At 44.1% G+C, this 26,493-nt stretch overlaps 1 protein-coding gene across 3 annotated transcripts in view; it reads left to right on the top strand.

Moving 5' to 3' along the window:
- The window catches only part of Ino80 (INO80 complex ATPase subunit), a 79,178-nt gene extending 53,082 nt beyond the window's left edge, over nucleotides 1-26,096 (top strand). The window contains exons 27-36 of one of the 3 annotated variants that reach the window (XM_048333259.1): nucleotides 1,924-2,051; nucleotides 8,977-9,071; nucleotides 13,447-13,519; nucleotides 17,265-17,423; nucleotides 17,939-18,041; nucleotides 19,329-19,417; nucleotides 20,218-20,373; nucleotides 20,618-20,777; nucleotides 22,137-22,418; nucleotides 24,606-26,096. In XM_048333259.1, coding sequence (XP_048189216.1) covers nucleotides 1,924-2,051; nucleotides 8,977-9,071; nucleotides 13,447-13,519; nucleotides 17,265-17,423; nucleotides 17,939-18,041; nucleotides 19,329-19,417; nucleotides 20,218-20,373; nucleotides 20,618-20,777; nucleotides 22,137-22,418; nucleotides 24,606-24,823 — 1,463 coding nt within the window. In that variant the 3' untranslated portion in view covers nucleotides 24,824-26,096. The remainder of the gene's footprint in view (nucleotides 1-1,923; nucleotides 2,052-8,976; nucleotides 9,072-13,446; nucleotides 13,520-17,264; nucleotides 17,424-17,938; nucleotides 18,042-19,328; nucleotides 19,418-20,217; nucleotides 20,374-20,617; nucleotides 20,778-22,136; nucleotides 22,419-24,605) is intronic. The other 2 variants (XM_048333261.1, XM_048333260.1) reach the window with 2 other exon arrangements.
- The last annotated feature ends 397 nt before the right edge of the window (nucleotides 26,097-26,493 follow it).

The following is a 26,493-nucleotide window of genomic DNA, read 5'->3' on the forward strand; positions in this document are numbered from 1 at the left end:
TATTCACAATACTATGAATTCATAACAATGTATCATCCTGTGTATTTGTTTTATGTATATCTCTGTATGTTTTTATCTTGTACATAGCAAAGCTTTAAAAAATAGATGTGGGAAGCAGTAATATCTGAAAATCATTTAGTCACTATTTTACAATGGGTTAAAGCTTCTCCAAATCCAGACCCCTTATAGATTTGTGTATATGTGACTAGAATGCGTAGGTTACAGCAGTCTGAGGCTCATTCTTACTCAGTTATTACAAATACGTGTGCATTTTTTTAACCTTGTTGTGCCTTTAATGAGAACAGAAGGAAGCAGTGTCTAAAGTTGTGTAGGGAATGTTGACTCCGGCCCCGTGGCAAAAGTGCTTGCCTCGCCTTCCCAAGTCCCTGAAGACCATCCCCAGCATGAGGTGGGGGAGGGCTCCTGTAACCCAGTGGAAGCAGCAGAGTAATTGTGATAGGCAGGAAACCTCAAGTTGTGATGAAAGCACTGCTGCCTGATCAGACCTGGAATTCGTACAGGCCTTTGTCTGGTGCCAGGGAAAGGGCTTAGCTATCACTTGTGCCCCAGCTGCAGTCATTTGATTGTGTTGGTAAGGAGACAACAAAAAGAAGAGCAGTTCAACAATATAAACAGGACCAAACAAAGATGTTGAACAAAGGTGTGTGCCACCGAGCTGGGAGGTGGGGGGAGGGGAGACCGGCAGTGTTCTGAAGGTGGGAAAAGGGAGGCTGGAGCACACATCTAGGACCCATAGCTTGGTGGCAAAAACAGCAGCTAGTGATTTGTTATGTTGCCATCAGCACATCCGTTCTTTTTCAGTTTAGACAATAATTGTGCATTTGGCAGATAGTGGCGAGAATGAGGTTGAAAACTCTTGGAATGCTGTCAGTAGTGAGCCTTTGCCATTCTGAGGAAAAGCCATGGGTTCAAACCCAGAAGTGAAGGCAAGGTACTGTCAGTAGCCTTGACAGTGTACCTTTTTAACTTTTAGTACTTAGTTGTCAGTGTAAGGTCCCTATATCCTTTCTTCATTTCTGTATCCCCCAGCCACTTCCTTATGTACTCTTCCCCCTCTTAATGGCAGCAATTGTTAAGGGAATGTTTATGGACCAGTCTGCAAACAGGAAACTCTCCTTCCTGAAATATGATGGGAGTTGAATGATACTGAATGGATAAGATGAAAACTTGTGAGTTACGTGTTCTTTAAGGATCTCTGGTTGAATGTGTTTCTTGTGGTTGAAATATGTTTCTTGTGGGAAGAGGAAGAAGAAAGCACTAGTTAGTGAAAGAGCAATTTTATTTCAGAGTCATTTTTTTCTGAAAAGCTAGGAGTGTAGCTTAGTGGTAGCACACCTTGCCTTACTGGGTCTGATCCCTAGCTTCACAAGAAAAAGGGGGGGTGGTATGTTTATTTGCCTTTCTTGCTGTTTACGTATCTCTTGGGGAAGGCAGGAACAACCCTTGTTTCTATACATTCTCATGTTTTTAGGATGCAAACAACCACAGCACTAACAGAAACAGATATCCAAAGATAGGTGAACAAAGGAAAACAGATTTGGGGGGTTGCTTAGAGCACATATAAAGTAGATATCACTCGTAGATATGCTGGTGTAACTGTGTCCCTGGATTAGACGGTAGAACAGAAAAGTTTCCAAAGGCCCCAGCAGCAGATAGGATTGGATGCTATCAGTTGGAAGGGAATTTCCACCTCCCTCTTTGAGGATATGTCTGCCCAGAGCACTCCTGGTTGAAATTTAACAAGGATTTACATTCTTTCTTTAGAGCACTTTCCTGTTCTCATGATGACAAGAATCCTAGTTGTGGTAATTTGGGCTGCATACAGCTTTGCAGCAAGTGATTTTGTTGCTTCAATTAAATAGTTTCCCTTCCTACCCCCCACCCTGCTTTTCTTCTCCCCAGGCAAGGAGAGCCTCATCACTGACAGTGGAAAGCTGTATGCCCTTGATGTCCTGCTGACTCGGCTCAAGTCTCAAGGACATAGGGTCCTTATCTACTCCCAGATGACCAGGATGATAGACCTGCTGGAGGTAGGAGAAGGAACCTTGGGGACCAGGACCCAGGGGTTAACTAGAGTCAGTCCTGCTTAGTGGGAACCTGAAGTTTTCTTCCTTGAGATCTCAGACTGTAGAAGGAAGTGAAACAGCTCCTGGTGCATGGACCACATTCTGTCCTGCAGAGGATTTCTGCCCTCTTCCCAATAGCCAATGAAATAGAATGCCCTTCTTTTAAGGGAAGACAGTCCTGTTTTAAAGCAGATTACAGCCTGTAAATCCTGAAAAGTCCTCTGAAATTCTGCATAGAAAACAACAGTAAGGATTCCTTTTCCATGTAAGAACCCAATGAAGAGCTGTTCATCTGGTGTTAATGAAGTGCTTCTCAATTTGACTACATACATACTGCAGTCGCAGAGGCTATTTAAAAAAATACCAATGCCTGGTCTTATCCCCCAAAGATTTTGATGAGAGTGCGCAGTCTGGAATTTGAACTCAGAGCCTTGTAATTGGCAGTAGGTGCTCTACCACTGAGCCACACCTTCAGCCTCCCTTTTGGGGGGCAGTACTGGAATTTGAACTCATACTCTACCACTTGACATGCTCCTTAACCCCTGCTTTCTATTGGTTATTTAGGAGATAGAGCCTACCAAACATTTCTGTCTGGGATGGCCTCAAACTCTTGTTCAGCTTTTTTGCTCATGGATAGTGCTCAAACATTTGAGTTATGTCTCCAGTTCCAGCATTTTGCTGGTCATTTGGAGATATGAGCCGTGCACATTGGTTTGCCCAACCAAGATTTTCAGATAGGATAAGAAAATGGATAATTAGGATTACTGACATGAGCCACAAGCACCTGGGTCAGTCCTTAGGGTTGTTTTTTTATTAATATATAAGACTTGATATTCTAGCCCTGCTGCTCCAGGAAGTAGTAGTAAGTACAAATTACACCATGATTATTTCTATTAAAAACAAACAAAAAAACAGAATTAGGGATCATCACATTTCAGAAGGAATAAAGGGAGCAACTTGGAGTATTTTTTGTATTTTTTTTGGCCAGTCCTGGGCTTGAACTCAGGGCCTGAGCACTGTCCCTGGCTTCTTTTTGCTCAAGGCTAGCACTCTGCCACTTGAGCCATAGCACCACTTCTGGCCATTTTCTGTATATGTGGTGCTGGGGAATTGAACCCAGGGCCTCATGTATACGAGGCAAGCACTCTTGCCACTAGGCCATATCCCCAGCCCCAACTGGGAGTATTTTTTAGGCTTTTTGGAATTGAACATTTCCTTGCCGGGTTTTGCAGTGAATTTATCCCAACTTGCTGGCAGCCTCCTCTTAATAATCAGGCAACTTCTTTTAGTAAGAGAAATAACAAAGCAGTATCTGATGTCAGTGCAATCACTAAGCTTTGGGTTTTTTTCTTTTCTAGTGCTGGGGATCAAACCTAGAGCCTTGCACGTGATACGCAAGTGCTGCTGAGCTACATTCCTGGCTACATTTGGTTTAACACTTAAACATTCTAGCAGTGGCAGTCCAACATAAAAAGGCTGCTGCATCTCTAATGTGATGTTCAAATGATTCCAATGGCCACAATAATTTAAGTGCTTTTCCTACAGTGAGGTCGTTAAGTAAAGTGCACTTGCCTTTTGCTGAAGTCAGGGCAAGTACAGGTACAATAGTGATCATCACTGCTAAGAACTATAGGAAGAGCAGTACGTTGTGGGTTTGGTAGTGCAGGTATTGGTGTTTTCCCAAGCTGTGTCAGTATACTTACTGTACAGTTCTCCTATTAAATGGAGGCTCCAAGGAAAGGTGCGCAAGCAACCCAAAACTATGTTAGCTCTGCAGATGGAAGCAAATGTAAGTGTTTTAACTCTGACTCAACCCTGCATTTTGGGGGCTCAACTGAAAGTAGAATTTGTAAACTAGACAGGTTGTAGATACATTTCACTGGGGAGGGAATTAAAAATTAGGGACGTGCAAATCACAGCCTAGATTTCACAACTGCTGACACTCCTTATCCATATGTGTAACATGCATCTAGGAGGCTCAAGCCAGAGAGGGCTGCAGCTGTATGTTCCCGAAACGAAAGTGAAGTTGTTGTCTAGCTCCTTTAATAATGTTCTAATGTTCTTCATTATATTTCCTTATGAAGTTTTGTTCTTGCTTATTCACTTGTATGACTATTATTCACTCTGATGGACCACATTCTGTATTATTCCAGGAGGTTAGTCCTCAGTTTTTGTTTTTATACATCGTGGGGCTTGAACTCGGGGCCTGGGCACTGTCCCTCAGCTTTTTTCCTCAAGTCTAGCACTCTACCGCTTAGAGCCATAGCTCCACTTCTGTCCTCAGATATTATGTTGTGGGCATAGAATTTCATTGCCCACAGATATTTACTGTTATGTCTGATCATTTATTGAAATGCAAATATGTCATAAATCTTAAGATATACATTGGTTAGGTCTGTATTTCCTCATTTTTTAAATTAAATTTTATTGACAAGGTGTTGGGCAAAGAAGGTACAGTTACATAATAAGGCAGTGAATACATTTCTTGTGATATCGTACACCATCATTTTTCTTTCCCTTCCCTAGATCAGGTAGGCATGTATTTACAATATCCAGTGTACCAAAATCATATACAGTAACCACGTAGGGTACATGTATTTCCTCATCGTTAAAGAGCATTTTCAGTCATTTTCCTACTTTCAGCGTGCACACATTCATGAAAGCCATGTTTCAGTGTTAACACATGACGTAGTGCATGAATCGTAAGGTGATTATGTTTGTCTCAAAAAGCTGATGTGGGGCTGGGAATATGGCCTAGTGGCAAGAGTGCTTGTCTCGTATACATGAAGCCCTGGTTCGATTCCTCAGCACCACATATATAGAAAATGGCCAGAAGTGGCGCTGTGGCTCAAGTGGCATAATGATAGCCTTGAGCAAAAAGGAGCCAGGGACAGTGCTCAGGCCCTGAGTTCAAAACCCCAGGACTGCCCCCCCCCCCCTAAAAAAAATCTGATTGTTTTGGTGTTATTAGCTTTCAGGTTTTCTTGGTTTGGTTTTTTTCAGGATTCACCTTTTTCTGTTGACATCATGTACCCTGCACAAAAGGGGGAACAAGGCTTCCGCTAGAGTAGAACTTAGAAATTCGCATTGAGCTACGGTATAGCTGTGGGCATGCTATTATTTCTTGTGTTTCTAAAAGCCTTTTTTTCTTGTTGTTATCATCCTGTGCCTTAGTCCTGGCTATGTGTTTGTCTCTGTATTTCTGGAACTCAAAGGAACAGGAAGACAGTAAAGATCCGCATGCTTCTATGTGCCCAGATTTCCTTTCAGTAAGAAATACCAGTTCTGGTCGATGCTGGTGGTTCACACCTGTAATCCTAGCTTCTTCAGAGGCTAAGATCTAGGGGTTGCAGTTCAAAGCCAGCCTGGGCAGGAAAATTCATGAGACTCTTACTTCCAAGGAACTATTCAGAAAATGTCAGAAGTGGAGCTGTGGCTCAAGGGGTAGAAGAATGCTACTACCCCTTGAAGCCCAGAGACAGTGCCCAGGCCCTGAGTTCAAGCTCCAGAGCTGGCACACACAGAAAAAGGAAAAGAACAAAGAAATATCAGATCTGACCACTTAATATTTGCTTGGTATTTTCTAAAATGATTGGCAACTTGTTTTCTCTTGTGTAAAACATCTGACTTTAATTTACTTGAGTAAATATCAGATCTTCTTCCAAATAGAAATCTTTATTCAAGAATGTTTGCATTTTTTCACATGATATCTATATAGTATTTCTGGAAATGAGATAAAAGAAAAAGGACAGTGTTTAATAACCAGCACCAGGATTTTTAGTTAGCCACATCAGAGGTAAAGGAAATAGTAGTTCATAAATGTTACTGGAGTTTTATTTTAAATTTACTGAGTCACTTACAGTGCCTTGCTGTTGGGTGGACTAGAGAAATAGCAGCATCCAACTAAATGTTACATTGAACTCTTTCTAATGCACTACCCTTTTTTTTTTTTTAAGTTTGAGGGGCCCCTTTCCATGTTTTAGTAGTTGCAGAGAGCTTTTAATTTGTTACAGATGGCTTATATTACCTATTCTGAGGTTCATTCATGTTGGATATAACTGAGTTTGTACGTTAAGGAAATAAGCCACTCGATAGTTCCTATGCAATACAAAAGTACTTGGGAAGGGTCAGCCAGCTGATGCTGTATTTTGTGTGGTATTAAATACTAAAATTCAGGATAATCATCAAATGAACCAATATATGAAAATAGTACAAAATTAGAATTAAACCCAGATAATCCATAGCTACTCAGGACATTTGAGACAATGAGTTGTGTAACTTGCCCAGTGAGCCATCCAAATGTGGAACTTCACTGGGGTAGGATTCCTGCTAAACAGACATTCTATCTATGAGCTGGTTTCTCTGAACTCCACATTGCCTTTGGGAGCTATGACTGTAAACAGATTGGGAAACTGCCCCATGGAATGAAAAAGCAAATTTGAGTCACTGTTAACTAGAATGTTTATTCCCTCTTAAGAATAATAGAGAAAGTGGAAGTGTTGCTCAAAGTGGTAGGGTTCCAGCCTTGAGCAAAAAAGCCAGGCAAGAGTGCAAGACCAAGTTCAAGCCCCTGTAGCTCTTAAACAGAACATAAGAAGAGCTGGGTACTAATGGCTCACATCTGTAATCCTAACTACTCAGGAGGCTGAGACCTGAGGATTGAGGTTCGATGCCCACCTAAGCAGACAAATCGGTGAGATCTTATCTCCAGTTAACCAGCAGACAGCTGGGACTGGAAGCATGGCTCAAGTGTCAGAGTGCCAGCCTTGAGTTTAAAAAAAAAAACACAAAAAACTGCAAGTTTGAGGGTTTGAGTTCAATCCTCAGTACTTATTGTACTTAATGTTTTTTTAGTTCACTTTATATTGTAGAGAAGTTGTATATAGGATTTTCCTTAGAAAAACTTTTTTGTGAGGGCTGGAAATACGGCCTAGTGGCAAGAGTGCTTGACTCAAATACATGAAGCCCTGGGTTCAATTCCTCAGCACCACATATATAGAAAAAGCCAGAAGTGGCGCTGTGGCTCAAGTGGCAGAGTGCTAGCCTTGAGCAAAAAGAAGCCAGGGACAGTGGTCAGGCCCTGAGTCCAAGGCCCAGGACTGGCAAAAAAAAAATTCTGTGAAACCAGGCACAGTGGCTCACACCTGTTAATCCTAGCTACTTGGGAGGCTGAGATCAGGATTGCAGTTTGCAACCATCCTGAGCAAAAAGTTTGCCAGACCACTTGCCTCCACCCCAACCAATGCAAAGCTGAGCACAGTGGTACCAGGTGCAAGAGCCACATGTAAGAAGGCTGCAGTAGAAGATACCAGGTGTGGCACACCAGGGAATGTCTGTAATCCTACCATTCAAGAGGCTGAGGCCAGAGGATGGCAAATTCAAAGCCAGCTGGGGCCGCATTGCAAGACTCTGTCACACACAGAAGTAATAATCGTTAGGACACAGAAAACACAAGCATTTCCCAAACAGAGAAATGGTTAATCTTTTCCAATAAGGAAGTTATTTTAGGAACAGAGTAAATTTGTTTTATCTTCATCATATATGTCCAAGATTTCCAGATACCCCAAAACTCCACATAGTACCAAAATCTATATATACTGGGAGTTTTGTTTTGTTGTGCCAGTACTGTGCTTGAACCCATGGCTTCCCACTCTCCCTTAGTTCTTTCTCTCAAGGCTGCCACCCTACTACTTGAGGCACACCTCCACTTCAGCTTTTTGCTGCTCAGATGGAAATAGAATGTGTTGGGTTTGTCTGCCGGAACTGGCTTTGAACCATGAGCCTTACATCTCAGCCACCTGAAGAGCTAGCATAACAGGTGTGAGCTAATAATTTTCACAATATGCTGTAATCAAAGTTACTTAAAACTTAGGAGTTGTTGCTCAAGTTTTCAATTTAGTATCTTCATACAGTCGTTTACTTTGTGTAACTGCAACCAAAGAAAGTGAAACGGGACAGGGAAGGACTCCTTTAACCTCTTCATGATATTAAAAGAAGAAATCAGCATTATTTGCTCTTGTCTGTCTGTGAAAGGAATTACAACTTAAGAATGACAGTACAGAAAGAATGGAGTATAGGCTTTAAGAGAAGCAATAGAGAGTATATCCAAATTCTTTTTTTTAACTTATTTTTTAATATTATCTTTAAGTATTTAAACAAGGAGGTCTCAGTTCAGCATGTCAGCCTGTAGTGCAAATGTGCCTTGATCAATGTCCCCATTCTTCAGATGTTTGGTTCTAATACTGAGGTTTGAACTCAGGGCCTTCAGGTCTGGCTTGGTCTTTTTTTTCAGCTCACTATTGGTATTCTACCATTTGAGCCATGACTCTGGTCTATCATTTTTCTAGTTAACTGGAGTAGTATTTCCTAGGTAAGTAGAGAAAAACTACAGTCTGCCTGAGCTAGCTTTAAATTGTGATCTCCAGATCTCAGGCTCCTGAACGGCTAAGGTTATAGGTGTGAGTTCTTCAACATTGTTAAAAAGTTGTAACTCCTCTTTCATGATGTCAAGAACATTTTCTGCTAGGAGAAATTACTGTCTTCTGTTTCACTCTTTTCTGAGGTTGTAAATTGAAGGACTTTGGTCAGTAGGATTAGCTGAGGGTGGAGCAGGGGACACTGTCGTGCAAGTGTTACTTGCTAAAGGAGGATATGTTAATAACTAAAACATCTGGTCAGTGGCTGAAAGCCATTTTGATTAGAGAATTTCAAATTGATAGGCAATGGTCTTCATAAACCCTACAGAAATCTGGAAGTATAAGATTAGATTCCAAGTTGAAACTGAGACTTGAACCCTATAATGGATGAAGTAGAATGTAGGTAGTGCTTATGAGAATTAGAATACACCCATTTGCGTCAGATTTATTTGTTCCTTTGTCCTGGTTGGCAGGAATACATGGTTTACAGGAAGCACACCTACATGCGACTCGATGGCTCATCCAAGATCTCAGAGAGGCGGGACATGGTTGCTGATTTTCAGACCAGGTAATGCCAGTGGGAATTACAAAAAAAAAAAAAAGTCATTCTTTGGTCTTCCTCTAGTGCTTGAAATATTGTTTAAAGGGAATGTCAACACATCTTCAAATGCTAAGCAATCATGATTTTGTTTTTTAATGGCGTCTCACTGTATAGCACAAACTGGTCTCAAACTGACAGTCCTTGTTTCTGCTTCCCACATACTGAAATTATAGGCACATACATACATACCATCATGCCCAGCTAGGGCCTTTTAGAGGTTATTAACTTTGCTTGTAGTGATTGAGATCTGTATGTCAGGAAGAATATGCATGGTAGGGTTTGTTGTCTTAAATATGTGTTCAGTATTATAGCAGTGCCTATTTAGTCAGTGAAATGATTTCTGAATTTGAATAAAAGTCCTCCTTTGTGAATAATGTCTGTCCACAGATCATATTTGTAAGAGTTAACAGCAGCTACATCTGAGTGTCAATTTACTGAGTTTTGGTTGGTTTTTGCATCATTTTGTGTGTTTACGGTTAAATACCTTTTTTCCTTGCTGTTAGCATTGTGGCAGGTTGTTGTAGTGTACAGTCTGTTCGGCTCATTGCTCTCAATCATAGTACCTCTCCACCTGCTAATGAGCCTATGCAACTTCAAATGCCACCTGCTGAATGCTGATGGTTTACATAGCCATAATTATCCTGAGTGCTTGTTCTCATCTTCTAGTAAGCAGAGTCAGGTTACTGCCCTCTCCAGAGAGAAAGCCAAGCCCTGCTGGTGATAGGGCTTCTGAACCACACCCTTCAACTTCTTCCTTGGACCTGGAGAACTGAAGAATAAAACAGATCTTAATGTCTACAAATCTAAATGCTTTTACCTTTCTGGATCTTAAATTGCATGGCTTGCTAATTGGAATTTTAAGCCCATCATCATTTATACTTACAAACTTAAATTTCTTTCATTGCAGTTTTGTTTTGTTTTTGAGAACTATACATTTTTTCTCTCTGTGGCCCAGTTGACCCTCCAACTTGTGATCCTCCTCCTACCTTCGCCTCCCAAGTGCTGGGATTATAGACATGCACCACCATGCCCAGCTCATTTCAGTTTCAAAGCATAGTTTAATTCATTTGTAACATAGTTTAGCCTAAAATACATACACATTTAACATAAAATTCTTTCCCTTTGTACATTTTTGCTGTGTTAGCCTTGAATGAAGCACAAGTGAGGAGATAAATAACCTAGGCCAAAAAAACCTCTTCAATTACAGCTACACACTGAAGGTTAGGATATGCAACTAAGTGCTTGCCTGGCATGCATAGGTCCCTGGGTTCCATTCTCAGCACTGAAGGAAAGAATACCAATATTCAGGTCCCTGTGTGGCCAATGGAGGGGAAGATCATTTTGAACCTATTTCCATTTGTTACCTTGCAAGCAGCTATGGTGACAGCCTGACCTAGTTTTTCATGTAGTAGAGGCAGTCAAGAGACTGTGAAATTTATTATTTGAAACATGTATAAACATAGCCTGCTACATTGTTATGTGAAAAAGAGAAAGAGTAATCTTCATCTTTTCTTGATTCTGAAATGAATGTACTTTGTCAGGTCCTTGTCTACTCCAACCAATGAGCTCTAAACAAAAATTTTGGATACAACACCTGTAGGTTACATATCTCACAGTAAATTGTACTACATTAAATTCTACTTATTTGCAATGCGTTTGCGAGGAGGAAATATTACTTCAGCCTCTAAACCCCACAACTGAGAATTACCTAGGGAGCGGTGAGTTGATTTAGAGTCAACAAATAGGTAAACCATGATTTTTACCCCCTATGTGAGATGAGGAGACGTGAAGTCCAAGTCTTCTGGGCCTTGCCTCCATTACATGGTATAAATGCTGAAAGTTGAGGTGATAGCTAAGAAATGATCCACTCCTGTGTGTGTTCTCCGAACTGTGACTGTTCTGACCAGAAGCTCATTATACTGACCCTTCCACATGGGAAACAGTTCTCTACTTCTAATTTGAGTGACAGTTGTCATCCACCATAGAGCTAGGTGTTTAAGTGTGCTTTCCCAAATCTTTTCACTATTATTAATGAAAAGACATTTTTTTTAATGGTAGTTTGAACTGGAAAGCCCTATGGCTCAAAGGTCAGCCAGAGTAAACAAGAACTCCTATAAAAAGCCATTTACATTCCCTTCATACAAGTTTTATTTATGAGTGATTCTTCCAGGAAAAACTGACTGGGACTGAAAACTGTTTGGCCAGGATGTCCTGACTGGGCAGCATTCAGAACACGTGACCAGTGCATGGCCCTGGAAGCCATTCACAAGGTCTTTGCTCTGCCTTGGCTTCTGCTTCCCATCCTCCTCCCCCATGACCTTTACCAAATAGATCCTCAGTTCTCCCTGCAACTGTCTGGCTCTTCTGGGTGGCCCTCTGCCAAAAAAAAAAGGTAGCTAGCATGGTTTTTCTTTTTTAGTAACAGTAATACAGAGCTTCAGTGTTATCTGTCATTCTGCTTTTTCAATCTCATTCAACAAGCATTTACCTCATTTCATTGTAGTGAGCACTGCAAGGTTATTTTAGTGCAGAGAAACTTCATTGGATCATTAAAAAAGAATGAAAGTGACATCTTTGCTGTGTCTTGATTTCATAGGCCCTTTTACATATCCCCCTCCCCGCCACTGACATCTAGTCCAACTAAGACCAAGATTCCTTTTCCGCCCCTAGAGGGCACCCAAGTCACCACTGTTGGCAATTTTGTTTTTTTCTGTTCAGCATTATCAATAAGTAAACTTGTCAGCAATTTGATTGAGATGTTTTGTTTTATAAATAATCCCAACAGTATAATTGGGCATGGAAATTTGTTTTTGGGTTTTTTTTTTTGCCAGTCCTGGGCTTGGACTCAGGGCCTGAGCACTGTCCCTGGCTTCTTTTTGCTCAAGGCTAGCACTCCGCCACTTGAGCCGCAGCGCTACTTCTGGCCGTTTTCTATATATGTGGTGCTGGGGAATTGAACCCAGGGCTTCATGTGTACGAGGCAAGCACTGTTGCCACTAGGCCATATTCCCAGCCCAGAAATTTGTTTTCTTTCAGTAACACAAGATTATTTCTGTAATCCTTATTTTCCATGACATCATAAAACTACATTGAGTGCAACCAAACTTTGTATACCATGCATTACATGGGAAAGCCATCTTCTCAGCACATGGTTATCCTTTCTGTGAGCTTTCTCTGGTATTTTTCTATATATGCTCCTTATTTAGGTAGTTGCCACACATCTGGTAACTAAATTCTTTAGCCCTTCAAACTGCAGCCTTTCTGGCTCCACACTTTTATTTTGTGATCCCCTATCTTCTGTCTCCATTCTATACCTCTTTCCTTTTCCCCACCCCCACCTTGTGCTAGGAATTCAGAAATTGCATAAAAAAGAAAAGGAAAAAATCCTAATCATTGGTTGACTCCATCAGTTCTCACTCAGATACATGAAACTTACATCTCCAATTAAATTACAAAAAAAAAATGGAGCTGTGGCTCAAGTGGTAGAGTGCATCTTGAGCACAAAAGCTCAGTGACAGCACCCACACTATGAGTTCAAGCCCCAGACTGGCACCAAAAAAAATTTTTATTTGTAAACTTATGTTTAAATATTCTATGAGCCTGTGAGGTTCTGTGTTTATAAGCTAATAGATATCGTTCAACATTTTGGTTTATCATGTGTAATTTAGTTTAAAGAAACTTATAAATTATGTAAAATTCTGAAATGTTCAAAGATCAGAAACACCAATAAAATAAAACTGAAGGTTAAACTAATAGAACTTTCTTGGGAGTACAAAATTTTTGGAATCATGAACTGCAAGAGGCCTACTGTTATCTGTGCATACCTCTAGGAAAAATTGTTTAATTGAATATAGATGATAGGCAGATTTCTACCAGGACCTTCCAAGCTCAGTGACTAACCAGAATGCTTATTTCAAAATACACAGTTCCTTCTCTACTACTCATGTTGACGTTGGTATGTAATCAGTTAGTCATTTCAACTATTTGTAGCATCCTGATTTTATAGCAGTCAAGTGACTGCTACCAAGGAAGAACAGCCTAAAGACACGAGAGCTTCCTGATACCAGTGCTTTTTTTTGTTTTAGAATAGAATTGATTTGACATTGTGATTTAGTACCCCTGTACCATATCTAAAATTTCACAGGATGGTAGATTAGAAGATGAAACTTTGATCATTTTAATGTAGCAACACAGTGCCTTTGTATTCTTCTTAAGAGGACCTCAGTAACCACCAGAACACTTTTTAGCCAAGACCCCATGTTTCCTATTCAGAAATCCCACACTTTTTTTTGCCATATTCCTTCTTTTTTAAACTTTTTCCTTGTCCTTCCTTTTTCTGCAGGAATGACATCTTTGTGTTTCTGTTAAGCACACGAGCTGGAGGACTGGGTATCAATCTCACAGCTGCAGATACAGTAAGTAGTGAGAATAATGAGAACACTATGAACAGAATAAGTAGTTTTTTTGCTTTAAGCAGAGCATTCATGCAGCCTTTTGGCTTTCCTTTTCAGTGTTGTTTATCCATTCTCTTTGAATTTGTTTATTACACATTAATCCAAATGTAGAATGAATACCTGCAGTTTGTAAGATATTGTCCTACACAGTTGAAATATATCCATGAAAATAGACTAGAAAAAAATTAGGCAATCTTATTAGATTTGTTTTAGGAATTGCAATTGAACAACTCAGAATTGTTTTGTGGGCTGAGAATGTGGCTTAGTGGTAGAGTGCTTGACTAGCATACACGAAGCCCTGGGTTCAATTCCACATGAGTTGAAAAAGCCAGAAGTGGCACTTGGTTCAAGTGGTTAAGTGCTAGCCTTAGGAGGCAAGCACTCTTGCCACTAGGCCATATCCCCAGCCCCAAGTGCTAGCCTTAGGAAAAAGAAGCCAGGAACAGTTCTCAGGCCCTGAGTTCAAGCCCCTCGACTGGCAAAAAGGGGGGGGGGGGGAAGGCCAGGGGGGAAGGGGGAGAGACACACCATCAGACCATTTTATTTGTGAAATAAAGTATAAGCTCCTTTGCCAAACCAATTTCCTTTCGACAACTTATGTTCCAGAAATAGGTGATTGGCTTACAGCTTTCTGAACATGCTATACTGCATCACAAACATTAAATATTAGCCAAGCACTAGTGGCTCACACCTGTAGCTGCTCAGGTGGCTGAAATTGGAAGATCATGATTCAAAGCCAGCCCAGGCAGGAATCAGAGCTACATGGAAAGCTAGGGTTGCAAGGAGGATTGTCATCCTAGTCCACCCAGTGATAAGTGTGGGACCCTATGGTAGGGAAATAATTCAGATGTCACTTTGCTTTCCAAGCCTCTCCTACACATGAACGTCACATTATATTATTAGTCGTTATTAGGCTTTCACCTCCTTAGTATAAGGAACCTCTGCTTCAAGTGCCTGGAACAGTTTCGGCATTATTATATAAGCAGCATGAAGTAAAATGAGAATCCCACCAGGCACCTAGTGGGTCACACTTAGCTACTCAGGAGGCTAGCCTTGAGCAAAAGACAGCACTCAGGCCTTGAGTTCAAGCCTCCCACAACCAACTAAACAAAAAACACTAGCGAGGGTACTGGTGGCTTTCACCTATAATCCTAACTACTCAGGAGGTTGCGATTTTAGATTGTGGTTCAAAGCCAGTCGGGGCAGAAAAGTCCCCTTGAGACCCATGTCCTATTAACCATCAGAAAACCAGAAGTGGCACTGTGGCTCAAAGTGGTCAAATGCTAGCATTGAACAAAAGTACTCAGGGACAGTGCCTGGGCCCTACGTTCAAGCCCCATGACAACCCCCCCCCCCCAAAAAAAAAAAAAAAAAACGAGAAGATTTCTGTCATTATAATTACTAGATGCTACATTTCTAGTAAGGGTCAAAATGAGAGATAAAATCAAAAGAACTAATAAATGAAGGAGAATGTACCACATTGTAGATGACCAGGTTTTCTGTTTTATTTGGATTGGTAAGGCCTCTCTGACATTTAAGCCAAGATCTGGAAAGTGAGGAAGCAAGCCCAAGTGTCTGGCAGAAAGAAGAGCAATTCTGGCAGAGGAGATAAGTGTAAAAGCCCTGGATGAGAATGTGCTTGGCATAATAAAGCAACAACATCAAAGAGCGCAGAGTAGGGACAATTCAGAAATGCACAGTGACAAGAAAGTGGTTCGTGATAGGACTTTGAAATGGGAGAGAGGATTGAAGGAGTCATGTGATATAGTTTGAGCTGGGGGTGCAGGTGGTGGGTTTGGATTTTTGTTTATATGCTTTTTATTTGGCTTGAGTTTTTGTTCTCTTGTTGCTCAGGCTGGTCTCAAACTCTTTGGCTAAAGCAGTCTTCCTGGCACTGGAACTACAGTCAAGGCCCACCATGTCTGGCTTGGCTTGGATTTGGAATATAGCCTTCTAGGGCTGGGAAGGTGTCTTAGTGGTGAAGTGCTAGCCTAGTTTGCATGAAGACCTGGGTTCAATTCCTCAGCACCACCACATAAACAGAAAAGGCTGTAAGTGGTGCTGTGGCTCAAGTGGCAGTGTTAGCCTTGAGCCAAAGGATGCCAGAGACAATGCCCAGGCCCTGAATTTAAACTGCAGGACTGGTAGAAAAATAAGAAGAAATACAGCCATGTAGATTCTGTTGGCCACTCAGACAGGTAGGAACACTATAGGAAGAAAGGTAAAATGGAGAAGTCAGACATTTCAGGCTTTAAGTTAGCTGTATCACCCAGACAGTAGGTGTGGAGTCAGGAGAAAGATTGAAGACTGATGTTTTGAAATCTACAGGTCATAGATAGTATTTACAACTGTGAAGCTAGATGAGATCACTTGGAGGCCAGAGGGACACATTTGGAACCATGCCAAGCTAAGACAGGAATGGTGGAACATGACTGCAGTAGTTCATAGCACTTGGGAGACTGAGGCAGGAAGATTTTCTGAACATACGGAGGTCTCAGAAAAGGGGGAGGGGGCTGGAATATGGCTTATTGGTAGAGTGCTTACCTAACATACATGAAGCCCTGGGTTCGATCCCTCAGTACCACATAAACAGAAAAAGCCAGAAACGGTGCTGTGGCTCAAGTGGTAGAGTACTAACCTTGAGCGAAGGAAGCTCAGGGACAGAGCACTAGAGAGTAGTGAGGGTCTGGCCCCAGATGGTGACAGTGGAATTATGTGACCTGTCAAGGCACAGGCTAGTTTGCTCATTAGATAAAAAGGTAGACACATGAAAGAATTACTGTAATTCTTTCAGAAAGTCTACTACATTGGACAAGAGCTAAAGGATCCAGAAGGCTGTAGATTCACTTGGTGGTGATTTTGTGGGGTTTTGTTTTGGTTTTTTTTTGGGGGGGGGAGGTCATTTTGTTTTTGTTGTTCAGAAAACTAGAAGTGGCTCTGAGGGAAGAAGCACGGAAACATTCCATCCTTGGAATTCATGGGACAGGAAGTGACCCTAGTAGAGGGGCGAGTCAGAGGTTGCCAGAAAACTGCCTATTTCTTTCCAGGGCAGCCCCAGTGCTTCTGGAAAAGGCTTCCTATCCCCTCACACCCAAACCCACCACTTAGTTAGACTGTTAACTACCAATATCACTGCTTTTCTTTTTATTTAGGAGGGAGGATCTTGCTATTTGCCTAAGTTACTCCCAAACTCCTAGGTACACATGATACTCCTTCCTGAGCCTCCCAAGTAGAAGGGTTGCAGGCATACCTCAGTCATGCCTGGCTTATTGGTTCTTTTCAAATAAAAACGGAAAAGGCAAGATGTGTGTCTATTTTACCAGAACAAATGAAAGAAAAGCTTGGTCTTCTAAGTTGTATCTTCTTCTTTTTTTTTTTTTTTGGCCAGTCCTGGGCCTTGAACTCAGGGCCTGAGCACTGTCCCTGGCTTCTTTTTTTTTGCCACTCTGCCACTTGAGCCACAGCGCCACTTCTGGCCGTTTTCTGTATATGTGGTGCTGGGGAATCGAACCTAGGGCCTCGTGTATTCGAGGCAGGCACTCTTGCCACTAGGCTATATCCCCAGCCCAGGTGTATCTTCTTATCCTAATATCATAAAAGGAAATTTGACACTGCAAACAGATGAGTGACTAGATTGCTCTCAGAATTTCTGGTCCTGCCCTGAGAGCGCTTCAGGGTTTGCTATATTCTCACCTTGCCTGTGTAGGTGATTTTCTATGATAGCGACTGGAACCCCACTGTAGACCAGCAAGCCATGGACCGGGCCCATCGCCTGGGACAGACAAAGCAAGTTACTGTGTACCGGCTCATCTGTAAAGGCACAATTGAAGAGCGGATTTTGCAGAGAGCCAAGGAGAAGAGTGAGGTAACCACAAGGGGAAATGGGGAAAGGATAACTATTCAGAAATGATAGGAAATTACTGTGCTGACTAGACTGACTCTCTCATTGTTCTCGGAGAAAATACATTTCTCTTCTGTATGGAGAATAAAATCAGGACCTATGCAATAGCCATCTTGGCTGCTGCTCGTGTCAGCCTAATACCAGTGGTGGCCTTTGTGACACCTTCACATTCAGAGGAAGGTGGAGTGACGTCTTCGGTTCCCCTCCTAGTACTCAGTTTACCTGCATACCAAGTTGTATGAGCTGCCAGAAGAATATGTTTTTGGTTTTTTTCCCCCTGTGTTTGCATTGTTGGGCTGTCAACAGTCCCAAACAAATTATCCTTGTTCTTGTGTTGGGCACATAATCTGGAACATCTAGTGAGATGAGCAAGAAAGAGGTAGAGGATCCACAGGCTTCTGAAGAGCAGGTAGACAAGGGGTTTCCACCCTGTGAGGGAATGGATACCTAGAGGTGACATTTTTATCTCCCTTCCGTAGATTCAGCGGATGGTGATTTCCGGTGGGAATTTCAAACCAGACACCCTGAAACCCAAAGAAGTGGTTAGTCTTCTGCTAGACGATGAGGAGTTGGAAAAGAAATGTGCGTACTGTAGAGGCTCCACACCCGTTCCTCCAGCCCCAAACATCTGCGAATGAAAGGAGCACTGTGTTAGCCAAGGACTGGTGGCTTCACGCCTGTAATCCCAGCTACTCAGGAGGCTGAGCTCTGAGGATCACAGTTCCAAGTCAGCCCAGGCAGGAAAGCCGTGAGACTCTTATCTCCAATTAACTACCAGAAAACAAGAAGTAGTGTTGTGGCATAAAGTGGTAGAGTGGTAACCTTGCACAAAAGAAGCCCAGGGACAATGCCCAGTCCCTGAGTTCAAGCCCCAGGATTGGCAAAATAAAAAGAGGAGTACAAGGAAAAACTTGTACTTTTAGAAACAAATGTAAATTCAAATATATTTTTTACTTGGCCAACTTGTCTGCAGTAATTAAAGTATTTTTAGAGAATTTGAAGAAGCACACTGCTTTAAGCATACAGACCCTTCCCCCAGTATGTTTACCACTTTTCAGAACATTAACTGTCACGTTTGTCCTTCAAGGTTCCATGAACTTCTATAACACTACATACGAAAAAAAGCTCATATTTACCAACACCTTCTACAAACCTTCCTTTCATTGGTCTCCATGATACAGGGATATTAAAAGGTTGAAAAGAAAAAGTCAGGGCTGGGAAGGTGGCTTAATGGTAGAGTGCTTGACTAGCATGTGAGAAGCTCTAGGTTCAATTCCTCGGTACCACATAAACTGAAAAGGCCAGAAGTGACACTATGACTCAAGTGGTAGATTGCTCTCCTTGAGCAAAAGAAACTCACAGCACCCATGCCATCAGTTCAAGCCCCAAGACTAGCAAAAAGAAAAAGGAAAAAAGGGTCAAAGCCAGCATGGAATTCTAGCTACTCAGGTGGCTAAGATCTGAGGATTATGGTTCAAAGCCAGCCCAAGCAGGAAAGTCCATGAAACTCTTATTTCCAACTAGCCACCCAAAAAAGCCAGATATGGAGCTGTATCTCAAGTGGTAGACCACTAGTCTTGAGTAAAAATACTCGGGAACATCACCCAGGCCCTGAGTTCAAGCCCCAGTATGTGTACAAAAAGTAGGAAAGGGTCAAGGTGGAGACCAAACACAAGGAAAGGCCTATGATAATTACATGGAAAGAAATCATAGTTTTCTTTCTCTGAGTCAGGCAAATATCAGTTATCTGCCTTAACCAGATTGAACTTATACCTTACTGCATAAACATCAGAAGATATGGCCCTCTTAGTTTCAGAGGATTATGACTGTCACAGTATTTCATATATGTTGTTTTAATTTTCTTGTTAGTGAGATTGCGGCAGGAAGAGAAACGGCAGCAGGAAGAAACCAATCGAGTGAAAGAACGCAAGCGCAAACGGGAAAAATATGCAGAGAAGGTATCTCCATTTGGGTGTGGGCAGGGGCTGCGAGGCCTGGGAGCTCCCAGAATAGGCTTCAGGGTGTGAGACTTGCATCTCCATCCAAGAGTTCCGGGCTGCCGGACACACTTGATCAGAAGAGATGCAGCCTTGATAGAGTTATACTGCCCTCATAGACCCACCCTGTCAGTAGTCATAGTTTGATTATGGGAGCCACTTGTCAGTGCAAATATTGTTAGAATCCATAGAATCTTCCAAGGGGCCTGTATGTCTTTGGCCATAAGCCTTTGAGTTAATGGCCAGCAGCCTAGGAGCCTGTAAATGTGCCAATTCTTGCTGTTACGGAATACTTTTCTTAGTTGGATATGTTCTCAGCAGAGATGTTTTTAGCCTGAAAGATGCGCCTGGTTCCTTTTGTCTTTACAAAGTTGAAAAGTCCCTAAAGTGAAAGATGAATATCCTACTAGGCTGGGCTTCCCATCTGTACCTTTTCCCAAGGCCTCTGCACTCAAAAAAATCTAACCTGTTATTTTGTGGTATTTTTCCCCCCAGTACTGGGGCTTGGACTCAGGGCCTGGGCACCGTCCCTGGCTTCTTTTTACTCAAGGCTAGCTCTCTACCACTTGAGCCACAGCGCCGCTTCTGGCCTTTTCTATATATGTGGTGCTGAGGAATCGAACCCAGGACATCATGTATACAAGGCGAGCACTCTTGCCACTAGGCCATATCCCCAGCCCTGTTACCATTTTCTTATACCATTTTTTTCCTGAGACATATCCTCATTGGTTTTCTGTGTATCCTGACTTTTGTGTTCCTAGAAGAAAAAGGAAGATGAATTGGATGGGAAAAGGAGAAAAGAGGGTGTGAACCTGGTGATCCCGTTTGTTCCTTCGGCGGATAACTCCAATCTCTCTGCCGATGGGGACGACTCCTTCATCAGCGTGGACTCTGCCATGCCCAGCCCTTTCAGTGAGGTGAGGCTCTTCAGGACGCGTCATGACAGAGCGACTGCGTCCAGGGCTTGCACACGGTGTTCATGAAGAGAACAAAGCAGATACGGACAGGCCAGCGCTCAGAAGCCAGCGAGGGGTCTGAGCCTCAGCACTGAAGTCAGGCAGAAAGGAGTGATGCGGGCCAGCCCCATGCCGCATCTTCCTACTTGGGTACAAGGGCTGCAGGCCCCGGCATTGCTGGTGATCTCACCCCTTCTCCTTGTAGATCTCCATCAGCAGTGAGCTGCACACCGGCTCCATCCCCCCGGACGAGAGCAGCAGTGACATGCTGGTCATCGTGGACGACCCAGCCTCCTCAGCCCCCCAGTCCCGAGCCACCAATTCTCCCGCTTCCATCACAGGCTCTGTCTCAGACACTGTGAACGGTAAGTGACGCTGCTGCCACATCTGGCACAGGCATTGGCTAAGTGCTGGGTGAGATCCCGGTACCTTTTAGGATGTAGGAACTTTCTCCTTCAAAGAAGAGAAGAATGGGGCAATAGGGAGATCTTACAGGCATGCTTTTTCATTACCCTTATCCAGTAAAAGGGAAAAGAGGGATTTAGGGGATGTTTGGGGGCTTGTACTGAGGCTTTGAACTCTGTGTCTCATAATCCAGCTTGGCCTTTTCCATTCATTTGTGCCTCCAGTTCGAGCTTTTCACTGATTAATCCAAGATAAAGGCCTCATGAATTTGTCTGCCAGGGCTGGCTTCAAACCAATTCTCATATCTCAACCTCCTGAGTAGCTTATGTTACAGGTGTGATCCACCCGCACCAAGTCCTTTGACTAGTTTTAGTTTTTAATGAAAGCGTTCCTGGATATTTTTTCTTATTCTTGGAAACTCAGTGTTGCTACTATTCTTGGGAAGCTAAAAAAAAGTAGAGCTGGAATATATTATAAGCATATGGAAATGTAGCAGCCCCTCTACAACTAATGTGAGCTAATACGAGGAGGAGAGGGAGAGCTGGAGCGGTTGCTCAGAGCTAGAGCACCTATTTTAGCATTTCAGAGGCCCAAGATTTGATACCCAGCACCAGGGAAGAGTGTTAGAAGTGAAAGTTAACTCTCCAAAACAGAAGTATATTACTTTATGTGGGAGAACTCTAGGTATCAAGTCCCTGGGGTTCTCTTGGTGTAATGGGCTAGTGTAAGAAGATATTCGGGGGGCTGGGAATATGGCCTAATGGCAAGAGTGCTTGCCTTGTATACATTAAGCCCTAGGTTGATTCCTCAGCACCACATATATAGAAAATAGCCAGAAGTGGTGCTGTGGCTCAAGTGGCAGAGTGCTAGCCTTGAGCAAAAAAGCCAGGGACAGTGCTCAGGCCCTGAGTCCAAGGCCCAGGACTGGCCAAAAAAAAAAAAAAGAAGAAGATATTCGGGGGTATTGGAACACCTCCCCAGAAGGAAGGTGTTTGCAAAGTCCAGCTGTTACTTGTTTGGGACTCGTAGTGATTCTTGGTGATACAGGAGTCTGCCTGTTAAATGACGACAGAGAGCCACCCCGGGATCCCCATGGAGCCAGGTGCAGTGGTGCTTACTGAGTCTTGGCCCTTAGTAGGCTGCAAGTGAGAGGATCGCTCAAGCTCAGGAGTTCCAGACCAGCCTGGGCAGTATGGCAAGCCTCTGTCTCAAGTGATAGATGCATACATACACTAAGAGCCAGCTTTCCCTTTCAGGGGAAGATATGCTAAAGTTTTGAGATTAATTTTTTTTCCCCTTTTGGCCATTTGTTCCCATAGGAATTTCTATTCAGGAAATGCCAGCTGTGGGACGTGGTCACTCAGCTCGAAGCCGAGGCCGCCCGAAAGGTTCAGGAAGCACAGCCAAAGGAGCAGGGAAAGGCCGAAGCCGGAAGTCCACGGCGGGCAGTGCCGCTGCAATGGCAGGAGCCAAAGCCGGGGCTGCCGCAGCCTCTGCAGCCGCCTATGCCGCCTATGGGTACAACGTGTCTAAAGGTGCGGATGCCAGGGTGGCTGCCGACTGTCAGGGACAGCCCGGAGATCTCCTGAGAGTGCTGTCAGGTAGAACATCTGAGAACCCCCTCCCCAGAGCCCAGCGTGGGGGTCTGCCTCTTTGCGTTGAGCATTCGTGACTCTCCCTTACCCTCTTGACGTGGTAGAATGCCGCCTGTGAAGTGCACATGGCCGTGATGAGACAGAACCAAGTTGCAAACTGTGTTCTCGGGTCCTCATTTCCAGAAGTCCATGCTAATAGAGTTACATTCATCCAGCTGCATGATCCCTTACCTTGCTTATGAAGCACCTTCTGTGTGCATAAGAGTAGCATGTGGACCCTGTCCTTGGTGTAGTAGAGAAGGGGGGACTGTGTTTAACAGCCACAGAGAAGAGAAAAGACAGTAGAGACCTATTTGTGGCTGTAGCTCAGAAGGAAAGAGGCCATAGATGTAGGATATAATTCAAAAAGGAGAAGGATGAAGAACAGGGTTGGCAGCAGTCAGAGGTCACCAAGCAGGTCAGTCAGCTTGTACCCAAGAAGAGCAGAGGGAGTAAAGGTTGGGAAGCCATGGGGGCGGGGGGGGTGATGGGCAGGAGTTGAATTGAACGGTATATCTACAGACAGTGGTGAAGAGGGATGTGGATGTTGTGACAGACGTATGAAGAATGATCATAGTTGTGGAATTCTGAGTGTGAAAAAGGGGAGAGTCCATTGACAGTTCTGCCCCATTCAGAACATGGGCTTTAGCATCATTAGCTCATAGGATTGTTGTAGCAAGTAAAGACGTTCTGGAGTAAAAGCACTTGGTCTGTGATAAGTGCTAAGATCAGTTTCTATCTCTTACTGCAGTGAGTCTCATTTATTAGTTCATTCAGGAAATAGGAAGTGTAGTAGCTTAGCCCACTGTTTATTTTGCTTTGTTTTAGGGGTTTTTTTTGTTTTTGTTTGGTTTTTTTTTTGGCAGTACTGGGGCTTGAACTCAGAGCCTGGGCGCTGTCTCTGAGCTCTTTTTTTTTCCCCTCAGCGGTAATACTCTACCACTTGAACCACAGGTCTACTTCTGGCTCTTTTGGTGGTTAGAAGTAAGAATCTTACCGACTTTGCTGCCCAGGCTGGCTTCCAGTTGCAATCCTCTGATCTCAGCCTCCTGAGTAGCTAGGATTGCAGGTGTGACAAAAAAATCCCAGCTAGCCCACTGGTTCTTAACCTTTGCCAGCTGATGGTTTCCTTGGAGAACAACAGTCTAGCCAGTAGCAAAGCTGTGTGGCAGGGACTCACCCGTGTTGACCTGCTCTTCAGGATTTCTCCCAGAAACCTTCATCAAGAAGGGTCTGAGTGGGTAGAACAGCACAAGAAAAAGCAATGCTTGCTAACTGGAAATGAAAAACAAGAAGGATGGCCTTGGATGTGACTTTGCATTCCATTCTGGATAGGCAGAGAGATCATCTGCCCATCAAGCTCTTTAAGTTGGTAGGAAGGCAGAACATAGTACACAAGAAACACTGAAGAGTTGCATTGGACTGTGCATTTACATTTGTAAGTTGATTTGGCTCACACTAGGAAAAAGCAAAGCCCATGGTTACCCAGGCCAGGATCCTTGAAGTGGTAGAGCTTGGAGAACAGCATTGGCCACAGCCAGCCAGGAGAGTTTCATGAGTATAGACTCCATAGGGAGAGTGAGCGAACGGCTTTATGTCCTCTTAGGGGGCTGACTTAGTGGGCTGTGAAACCACACTATGACTTTGATGGTACTGGCATTTGAACTCAGGACCTAGCACTAGTTAGACCAGTGTTGTATACCACTTGAACCACCCCCTCCACCATTAGATTCACAGGGAGTAGGAAACATCTTCTGTGAAGTTCACAAGGAAGTGGCCCATTTCCAGTGCTGTGCAGAAAAGAGGGCGAAGTGCTCAATGCCTAGGAAGTTGCGGGTCCCCTTCCGCAGCCCTGTGTTGTGTTGTTCTGTCCAGAGCCCCAAGAGACGTCTCACTCGCTGCATGGGATAATAGGCGGAGAGCTAGCCAGACGTCATTTTTTCCCTTACTGAAAAGACAGCAGGAACAGCAAGCAGATATGCCAAGAAGAGATTGGCAAGAGGGAGGAATGGGAATATGGTGTAAGAACACTGCATGGGTAGGGAGGGACTCTTCCCCCGTCCTCCGGCCCAGGCTCGTAACCAGCGCCACTGGCAGTGAGGTAGCTCACCTGCACCGTGCTACCCAGCATCCTGTCTTTCTCCCTCCCCACAGGAATCTCTGCCAACAGTCCTCTGCAGACCTCCCTTGTCCGGCCTGCTGGCCTTGCTGACTTTGGACCTTCAAGCGCCTCATCTCCCTTAAGTTCCCCTTTGAGCAAAGGAAATAATGTTCCTGGGACTCCCAAGAGCCTCCACATGACCAGCAGCCTAGCCTCAGACTCCCTGGTCCGGAAACCAGGCAAAGGCACCAACCCTTCCGGAGGACGGTAACCGTCTGGACCCTGCAGCTTCCTTCAGCCACACCCTGGGCGAGAGCCCCGGCCTGGCCGCGTGCGGTCTTCGGATGGCATGTCTGGCGCGGCATCTTCGCTCCTGAGTCAGAGAGCAGAGAGGACCAGTTGCAGCAAGGGCAGGCAGGTGGTTGGTATGAGCGCTCTCATCACCTGTTTCCAAAGGCGCGTGCTGGGGTCCAGCGCGACGGCGTCCCAGATGGGCTGTGTGGCCGTCTCAACCCTCTCGCCAGGGAAGGGTTGGTGTGGACCCCTGGCTCTGTCTGTGCCCCTTGTCAAGGTTGTGCAGGTGCTGTGGAGAACCCCTCGTCGTGGACGCTTCTCCTGAGGGTAAGATTTCCTGTAGAGCTAGGGAAGGAGGAAGGGGTGTGCCTGGTGTCGGCAGTCTTTGAACAGCTCCCCAGGTCTCCAGGTGGCATTTGCAACAGCGTCCTCATCGGAGATAGCGCAGTGGGTGCCAGAGAAGGTGGTGGCTTGTAAGGCTGGCAGAAGGCTGGAGGACACGGGCTCACAGGCAGGTGTCTTCCCAGCATTTCCTCCCCCGTCCAGCATGGGTCACACCAGGGAACCTTCAGGTCCTACCAGCAGCAGTAGCAGCAGCTCCCCCCCCCCAAGGGACTCCCAGGAGCCAGTAAGAGACCAGGCGCCACCTCAATCAGCAGGACATTCTCACTGCCCCTCTTTCAGACGCCCCTTTGCCCGTCCTGAATGCACAGTCTCCCCGCCCCAGGCCCTCAGCCCCCTGCTTGGCTGTATGCACTGTCTGTATTGCACTGAGAGAGGAAGGGATAGCAGGAATGAGGTGAGGAGGGTGGCAAGAGGCCAGGCTGCGTCCCTCCCCACCCCACCCCCCACCCCCCGCAGCCTGAGGGACAGAGGGCTGGCGTGGGGGAGGCATTCCACCTGATGTCCCTGGTGGAGCAGGTGCTTCTCGGTGGGCCAGCCTCTAATTTGCACACCTGAAAATCGCGGAATTGAGTTTAGATAGATTGATTTTTAAATTTTCTTGGAGTAGGGATTATAGGGGGATCATTTTAATTTAAATCATTAAGATTCCCCTTCCTAAATCCAGACTCCTATGTACAGATGCTATTTAGAGGGAATCAGAAAAATGCCAAGCCTTTTTTCTCTTTGAATGTGCTGTCTATTTTTATAACTGAACTTGTACATATGTATAAAGAGAGACACATCTTTCTTTTACTAACTGGATACAAAAATCTTAAATAAAATGGAGTGAGATAATTTTATGTAAATCAGGTGTCTGTGGTCTTTGCAGGTACCTCTCCTTGGGGGCAAAATAGGGCCCTTGGGAATGTGGCAGAATAAAAGGAAGCAGAGCCCTGACTGGGTTCCTGTGATCGCAGGGGATGGGGTTAGGAGGGTGAGGAGTTTGGGGGGCGGGGGGTGTTCTCAGTGGCAGTCCTAATCAGATTGGAGAAGTTGCCTGTTAGCAGAGAGAGAGGTTTGACCAAGTGCCTGGGCCTCCCACGTGGGTCTCGTTGAAGACAGAACCAAGCTACGGGCGGGTTGGCCTCGTCTGCCTTTAGGCAGAGTTAGACAGTGGCAGTCTTAGTACTGCCAATGTCTCAGCGTTAGCTGTACTTAAGAATCATGAAAGAAAACAGTAAAATATGTTCCAGGAATTTCAGA

This window comes from Perognathus longimembris, chromosome 23 (assembly GCF_023159225.1).
Source record: "Perognathus longimembris pacificus isolate PPM17 chromosome 23, ASM2315922v1, whole genome shotgun sequence".
In the NCBI taxonomy this organism is placed as follows: domain Eukaryota; kingdom Metazoa; phylum Chordata; class Mammalia; order Rodentia; family Heteromyidae; genus Perognathus; species Perognathus longimembris.